Source organism: Anguilla anguilla, chromosome 4 (genome assembly GCF_013347855.1).
Source record: "Anguilla anguilla isolate fAngAng1 chromosome 4, fAngAng1.pri, whole genome shotgun sequence".
NCBI classification, from domain to species: domain Eukaryota; kingdom Metazoa; phylum Chordata; class Actinopteri; order Anguilliformes; family Anguillidae; genus Anguilla; species Anguilla anguilla.
In genome coordinates this window covers 9,088,334-9,096,251 of record NC_049204.1, presented here as the reverse complement: position 1 = coordinate 9,096,251, position 7,918 = coordinate 9,088,334, and the positions used below count along the sequence as shown (strand labels likewise).

The 7,918-nt window shown below is 39.6% G+C and overlaps 1 protein-coding gene across 1 annotated transcript; it reads right to left on the bottom strand.

Annotated features, from left to right (window-relative positions):
- Nucleotides 1-64: 64 nt before the first annotated feature.
- On the bottom strand, nt 65-5,114 carry LOC118226624 (dnaJ homolog subfamily B member 4-like). Its single transcript, XM_035416424.1, has 3 exons — nt 4,652-5,114; nt 2,729-3,315; nt 65-1,438 (listed from the first exon to the last, which is right to left on the bottom strand). Exons 1-3 carry the CDS (start codon nt 4,860-4,862, stop codon nt 1,205-1,207), a joined length of 1,032 nt encoding a protein of 343 aa, XP_035272315.1. The 5' UTR covers nt 4,863-5,114; the 3' UTR covers nt 65-1,204.
- Between the last annotated feature and the right edge of the window lie 2,804 nt (nt 5,115-7,918).

Here is a 7,918-nt window from a genome sequence, read left to right as displayed (position 1 = left end):
TTACTGGAGTAAAACAAACCATATCTGGTATAAAAAGGAAAAAAGAAAGTATATTCATAAAGCGTATTTTGTAAAAGGAGAGCAGCTTTTTTAATCAAACGGTAAAATTGCTGCAGATTAGAGTGTAGTAGCCTCCATCCAGCTTTAGATGACACATACATTCAAAAGCACCCACTCTTACTAACAAAAGTTCCTTACATTCTCAATATTTTATCACTTTCACTATAACATAATAATGAAATATCATCATAACTAAACTATGCATTAGGCAGGTGTACACTTTTTTCTAAAACTTAAAGATGAACTTCTGGGAAACTTCAGAGACAGTTCAATGGGTGTGTTAAAATATATTTTCTTTTGAAATAATAGGATTAGAAAATTAGTTATTTCACAATGACAGCAGTGGTGTCCCATTGTGGAAAAAAACATATTGAACTCTATCAGAAAATTAGAATTATAATTCTGCTAGAACTTACCCTTACACCATCAGGTCTGAAAATTCTTTGAACATTTATTTATCTCTCCACATGAGTAGGATAGAAAATTAAACTTATGGTTTAATGTAAAGTTAAATCAGTGTTTTTGTTTAAATGTATGCAGTTTAAAACATTTATCTGGAGTTTAATGAACACATAAACTCTTAATATGCCAAATTAAAAACCTTTACATTTTTGCAGAATAAGAATGTCATTGAAAGCCTTTTGGCTCCATACTAGGATTGTTTCCATAATATTTGAATTTGTTTTACATGTCTCTCTTGGTCAATAATTCAAATTTGAAGTGCTTTGTTATGGGGACTAATTACCAAATAAAAAATAAATAAAACTTAAACAAATTTTTTTTTTAAACAGCACCATACAGATTGTTACTACAACATTTTGACTGAATATGACTTTTTCTCCAATTACCAGTAGATTTGAGAAATAAGTCACATGAAGTTTGCTTTCAGACAAAAATTTTACACATAATGTATTAACTTTACAGCATGCAAGGTAATTTATAATAAACAAAAAAATTGGCAAAATATATTCATTAATATAAATGGCACAGTCTTTCTGAGGGATCTGTACGCCTGCAACCCTGACGAGGAGTAAGTGGGTTAGATAATGGATAGATGGATGGATGGGATCTGTAAGATTGCCATTGTCCATGTATAGGGAGAGGCCTGCTATCATGGCACCAAAATTCTGTTCAGTCCATGTTTCTAAGAGGCAGGCAAGTGCCGTTTCAGCACCTCCTTTGCATTTGATGGAAGACTGTCTGGAAAGTTCACGTCAAACTCCACGACCAGGTCTCCTCTCTGGTCGGGGTTTTTAGGGAAAGGAAGTCCTTGTCCAGCAATGATTCTACGCGTTCCTGGTTTGATGACGTCTGTGATCTTCACGTTACATGTTTTCCCATCTATTGTCGACACAGTGACTGAACATCCACACAAAGACTGCAATGAGAAGAACATAAAGCACTGCATTAGCAATGTGACAAATGTTATCTTACATATCTCCTCCTTACAATACATATGAAACATATGTATCATCAGTTTTACTGCTGGCTTTGGATTTCAAGTCAAACTATAAAACATATATAAAATACAAAGTAATGTGGTGTGACACAACATTCCTTAAAATGTATAAAAAGAGTAAAGTTCAGTCTTATCCCATCACAGTTGGTACATGTCTGCATTTACTACAACACTGAAATGAAAGCAGTGAATAGATACACTTTCTGAAGATCCTCCCAAGTAAGGAAGCTACAGGAGCAGTAAACTTCTGGTAAGGCTTACATGATGAATCTCTGCTATCTTGTTTATATGTATCACTTCACATGTTTATGTGGCTATCTGGTAAAAACTTTTGTTAAATCTCTCAAGTTCATCATACACATGAGTTCAAACAAATACTGCAGCTCTTAATTGCATTTTGGCCATGGGACAGAGTGCCAAAGAACAACTAACATTTAAATTGCTTAAGTTAATGTCCTTTAAGGCACACCATACCACCAAACTGCAGCCAATTCGCCAGTTTTTTTACACTGAAAGACTTTTTTTGGACTATTTGTCAAGACGTTTGTTAACCTTATAAAATTTCCATTCTAATTCTTACTTTGTAAAGGAACGGGACGGGTGTAAATGCACTCTCAATAAATCTCTCATTAACCACTTATCTAGGTAATGTGCAAGACATCCACTACAGATGTGTGTAGATACAAATCTGGAGAAAGGTTTGTATGCCATGGTCAGGTAAGCATGAGACCTGGGTTTACTCCCTCCCTATGCTCACAAACTTCAGACTGACTTCATTTCAAAATAGACTATTGTATGAAATGAATCTAATTATATGTACTATTGAAAATAATTTAATTAGCAGATAGACATCCATCATTTTTTAATGCCCTGCTCTATTGTCAGAACATATCATTAAATTATTTATTTTTCTTAGTTTAATGTACTGGTATTATCTATATTCTCTTTGTATTGTTCACTGTCCCAAAATCACAAACATAAGAATGGCAAATGCAAATCATCCTACATTAAGGTTTATAGTCACATGTGAATAGTACATTTACATGACATTTCACAACTTCATTTTAAAATTAAGTAACAACAATACCACCCTGGGTAATGACTGTTGCTCTTCATTAATAACAGTGCTTAGGTAATGCCCCATGTAGATCGGAACGTTCTACCAACAATGGTAAGCTATGTGTCCAAGTGGATTGAGTCACCACTCACCTGTCGTAGACTGATCCGAACAGGGTACACAATGTTAGATCCTTCTCTCCGGAAGTTTGCATGGGGCTTGTCCTTAATGACAAAAACAATGTCAGCAGGGATGTTGTTGGGAGATTCGTCACCCTCGCGTGGGAAGGTGATCTTGGTGCCCTCCTTCCAGCCCCGCTTGATCTCGATGGTGAGGATCTTGTCCTCCATGCGCGTGGTCCGCCCATCCGGGTTTAGCCGCTTCCGGGAAATCTTCATCCTCTTCGTGCAGCCATGGAAGATCTCCTCCAGGGAGACCCGCAGTTCGTGATGGATGGCTGGGTCCTGTTTGCGTTGAAGTTGCTGCCCCACCCCCATGTGGCGTTCTCGCGGGAAGCTGTTAAGGTTGAAGCTGGTGAAGGAGCCGAAGGGGTCCCCTTCCATGTCCATGTCCTCCTCATCCCGTCCATTGGCTGCCTTTCGGCCAAAGAACATCTCAAAGGGGTTTGAGCCCCCAAAGAAGGCGGCAAAGGTAGCATGTGGGTCTCCGTGGAATGTGTAGGTATAACTGCCCCCTTGTCCGTCAGTGTGCCCTCCACCTCCTGAACCACCCTTAAGACCTGAAAAAGAAGGAAAGCAGTTCATGCACTCAGCAGTTCACAACAAATATCTAATATGGTAGTGATGGAACAATAACAGCAAAAGCAAGTATGCAGCAGGACCTCAACTGCACTGAGTGTATTTAATAGCATGAATTGTTTACTGTAATGATTAACATTGTTTACAGTAATGTTACTGTTCATTTCACTGAGTGTCTTTGCATTTATAAGGGTGCCATTGGGGTGTTAGTGTTACTGAATATGTTTTATAAGGAGTTACTGAGCATAGATTACCATATGTTGTTGACAATAATGTTTCACTACTGATTATTTTATGATTTATGACACATGTTGGTAAAAAGCATAACATTAAGGTCTGCAATAGATTGGCAGCCTGTCCAGGGTGTATTCCTGCCTCTCGCCCAATGCATGCTGGGATAGCCTCCAACACTCCCCACGACCCTGCTCAGGATATGCAGGTACAGATAATGGATGGATGGATGGATAGATAATGTTAAGGTGTTAATGCAAATGGGTGTTACATGACACTTTGACTGGTGAGAGCAAAGTTAATGTGAGAGTGTTAGCTACTTTGCACCACTACAACTGAAGACAGTAGGCGTTTTAATTAATTAAATCCTGGTTGTAAATTGGTTCCATTGAAAAGTATATGGAAAAAAAGGAGAGAAGCATTTCCTTTTTCAGTGGGATGCGCTAGTATGTGGAGGAAGAGGTGACGTGACAGATGTACGCTTCAACCAATCATATAGCTTCCAGTGCCTGCTGCTACAAAATCATGTGTCCCTTCATCCTATGTAACAATGACCAATTGTTATTTTTTTCCATTTCACTAGATTAAGAGTAATCAGAAAAGTATCGTGAGATCCAGGACAAATTTTAAAATAATCCTACATATGTAATGATACGACGATAATGTATGCCAGTCTGGGCATGGTGTCCACACCAACACAAATAGCTGAACGACAGCAGGCAGTCCCAATATGATGAAAGAAATGGGAAGCGATGAAACGCAATACCATGATATCCACATGTAAATAAGTTTAGTTATCAGGAGCTTTGCCAAAACTAATATTAGCCTTTCTAATTTGGGAGCGGTTTGCTATCTTCTGATTTAAGATGTGTAGCTATTTCAAGATATGTAACCGTATTTGTGCATCAGTGTGGACGTGCCAGTGTGGTCAATGTGGATTTATGTTATTGTAGGCTACTGAGCAATAACATTATTTACATTACATTTAGATTAGCGTATAATTCGCTTCTAAAACAGCATGTAACAGTAACATGCATGAGTATTGCACTTTCGTATATTTAAAGGTCAACGGAAAAAAACAGCTACCTTCTTCTCCAAATTGGTCATATATGTCCCTCTTTTTAGAGTCGCTGAGAACGTCGTATGCCTCGGCGATTTCCTTGAATTTCTCTTCTGCGTTGGCTGCCTTGTTTTTATCAGGGTGCCATTTCAGTGCCTGTTTTCTATAAGCCTTTTTAATGTCCTCGTCCGTCGCCCCCTTTTGAATCCCCAATATTCTGTAATAATCCTTTCCCATTTTACTGTATGCGTCCGAGAATCATTCACGGAGGAAAATACGCTTGCCAGGCGCTCACAGCAAACTCGTTACAACAAAACACTGCTCGTTTAAACAAAGATAGCAATATAACGCCTGATTATGTATATTTTAAGTCGGTTACTAAACACTTCAACGTTGTTGTCCGATCCCCGTCCCTCTTTAAATAGGCATCGCCCCCCCTGTGCTTGTGCTCACAAGAATTCATGAGCTCTTTCTGGAAGCTAAGCGCTGAAGCACGTCATTTCCCATATAGGCTACAGGTCAAGCAGCTCGGACACTGGCGCTTTGTGTCTCATTTTGCCAATTTTTGTTTATTGACAGAATTGGCCATAACATGCCACATGTGATCTTAATTTAACCGAGGACCTACATATAATTTGCAATGAAATAGGCTACCCTTTTTATGTGTGTGGCAGTGGGGGGCTTCTATATTTATTTCATAATTCACACGCTGCAGAACATGTAAATTTTTCACCTGATCATGACAAGAGGTCAACATATTATTTTTTTTTATGATGTAACTTTAGCCAGCAGCCATACCTTCATGCACTCTGCTCCTGCCAAATGGCTGAAGCTAAGCAGGTCTGGGCTTGGTTAGTACTTGGATGGGAGACCACCAGGGAATACTGAGTTGCTGCTGGAAGTGGTGTTGGTGGGCCAGTAGGGGGCAATCTTCTCTCTGGTACAAATAAACCCCAATGCCCCAGTGCAGTGATGGGGACACTGTGCTGTAGGAGATGCCGGCTTTCGGATGAAACGTTAAACCGAGGTCCTGACTCTCTGTGGTCATTAAAGATCCCATGACACTTATCGCTAAGAGTAGGGGGTTCCCCGGTGTCCTGGCCAAATCCCAGATCTGGCTCTCGCGAAAAACTTGCCACTAAAAATCATCCCCAGATTTAATTGGCTAAATAAATGTTCTCTCCCTCTCCATCTTCGCTAATGTGTGGTGAGCGTTCTGGCGCAAAATGGCTGCCGTGCATCACCCAGGTGGGTGCTACACATTGGTGGTGGGTGAGGTGAGTTCCCCTTCACTGTAAAGCACTTTGAGCATTTGGAAAAGTGCTATATAAATGTAATTAATAATAATAATAATAATAATACTATCACAGCCTGGCAAAGGACCTCCTCAGTAGAACAGACGATTCCACGCCTTCTGACAGATGCTGGATGCAAGCTTGTGCCTGAAAAACTTCCCACCATGAATATAATACACAAACTCAAACGAAACACAGACGAAAGATATAATAAAATACGGCAACTGTGCAATAGCTTGCCCGACCCCTATACGATGTAACATGACGAATGAAATTTAAAAGACAAAATTGAAAAAAATATCCGTAGACTTGGCATAATTTTAGCAGTGCCATCTGCTGTAATAAACATTTAGTGCACATTAACACAAATGCAGCAAGAGCCACTGAAAAATTCCGCAGCACTAAATGGTATAGACTAGGCTACATCCAAGCTCCAACAGTTTAAGAAAATGACTCGGCATACAACGTCCCAGACAGGGTACAGAACTATATGTTTACGATGTTTAAATCTTTCTGAGTAAGGATTCTGCAGGATTTCTGAATTAGTTGGGAAGGTCTTCTCCAAGAATGTAGTGGAGCATGCAGAAAACAGTTTTATTTCATTATTTTATTGAATTTTAAAAAGTGGCATGCATAGAATTGAATGGCTATTTTGGACATCTTTGCCGTCTAATAATTCCAAATTGCTACAGTAAAAACGCACAAAATCCATTGTATGAATACCTGGGAAGGTGGTTTTCAAGAAACTCATGGAATTTGTTGAAAACAGTTTGTTCATATTTTATTGAATTTTAAAATGACCTATGTAGAGGATTGAATGGCCATTTTGGATAATTTTGCCATCCCATAATTCCAAATTCCTATAGTAAAAATGCATGGAATCTATCACATAAATACCTGGGAAGGTCTTTTTCCAGAATGTATGGGACTTCACAGTATGATTTAATTATTTTACTTAATTTTTAATAAGCACCATCTATAGAACTGAATTGTCATTTTGGAGGATTTTGCCATCCCATAATTACAAATTCCTATGGTAACAAGCACGGAATCTTCCAGACCCATGGCACAACTCACTTCCGCAGACACATTTTAGCTGGCACCACCTGCGCATGCGCCCACAAAATGTCCCACTCTGTGAGTGAGTGAGTGAGTGAGTGAGTGACCACAATTCAGGTTGTCCGTGACTGAGTGACCACAATTTGCCATGCGTAGCCCACAGCGGCAGTTCCTGCATGCCGTGGGAAAAAGCCATGGAATCCATTTCATGCATATGTGGGAAAGGTGGTCTACAGGAATGGCATGAAGTTTGCTGAAAACAGTTTGTCTATATTATTTTATTGAAATTTAAATAGTGGCATATATAGGATTTGAGTGGCCATTCTGATGGATTTTGCCATTGCATAATTCCAAATTCCTACAGTTTTTGGTGGAGGAGGAATAATGGTCTGGGGCAGTTTTACATGGTTTGGGCTAGGCCCCTCAGTTCAAGTGAAATTGCAATGCTACAGCATACAATGACATTCTGTTCCAACTTTGTGGCAACAGTTTGGTGAAGACGCTTTCAAAGCAAGGTCCATAAAGGTTTAAAGATAAATTTGGTACAGACATTAAGAGTAAGAGAGTGATCAATGTGTGGAATAGCCTGCCAGGTCACATAGTAGAGGCAGAAACTCAGGGAATTTTCAAGACCAGGCTTGATACGGTGTTAGATACTAGGTCTACCTAGTCTGTAAGTAATAAGAGCACTAGGTTCCATTTATTCGGGAAAATGGTGAGCATTTTGGGCTGAATGGTCTGTTATCGTCATTATGTCATGTTATGTTAAATAGTTTGCCGAGTTTGGTGTGGAGGAGCTTGACTGTCCTGCACAGAGCCCTGACCTCAACCCCATTGAACACCTTCGGGTTGAATTGGAACGCTAACTGCGAGCCAGGCCTTATCTTCCAACATCAGTGCCCGACCTCATTAATGCTCTCCTGACCCCCCTCGGTCTTT

What these genes read in the sequence shown, in the direction of transcription:
- LOC118226624 (XM_035416424.1), bottom strand. Translation starts at nt 4,862, where the DNA reads ATGGGAAAGGATTATTACAGAATATTGGGGATTCAAAAGGGGGCGACG. An exon ending in TGACCAATTTGGAGAAGAAG is followed by an intron (nt 3,316 to 4,651) that starts GTAGCTGTTTTT and finishes CTTCTTTTTCAG; the next exon opens with GTCTTAAGGGTGGTTCAGGA. An exon ending in TTCGGATCAGTCTACGACAG is followed by an intron (nt 1,439 to 2,728) that starts GTGAGTGGTGAC and finishes TTCTCATTGCAG; the next exon opens with TCTTTGTGTGGATGTTCAGT.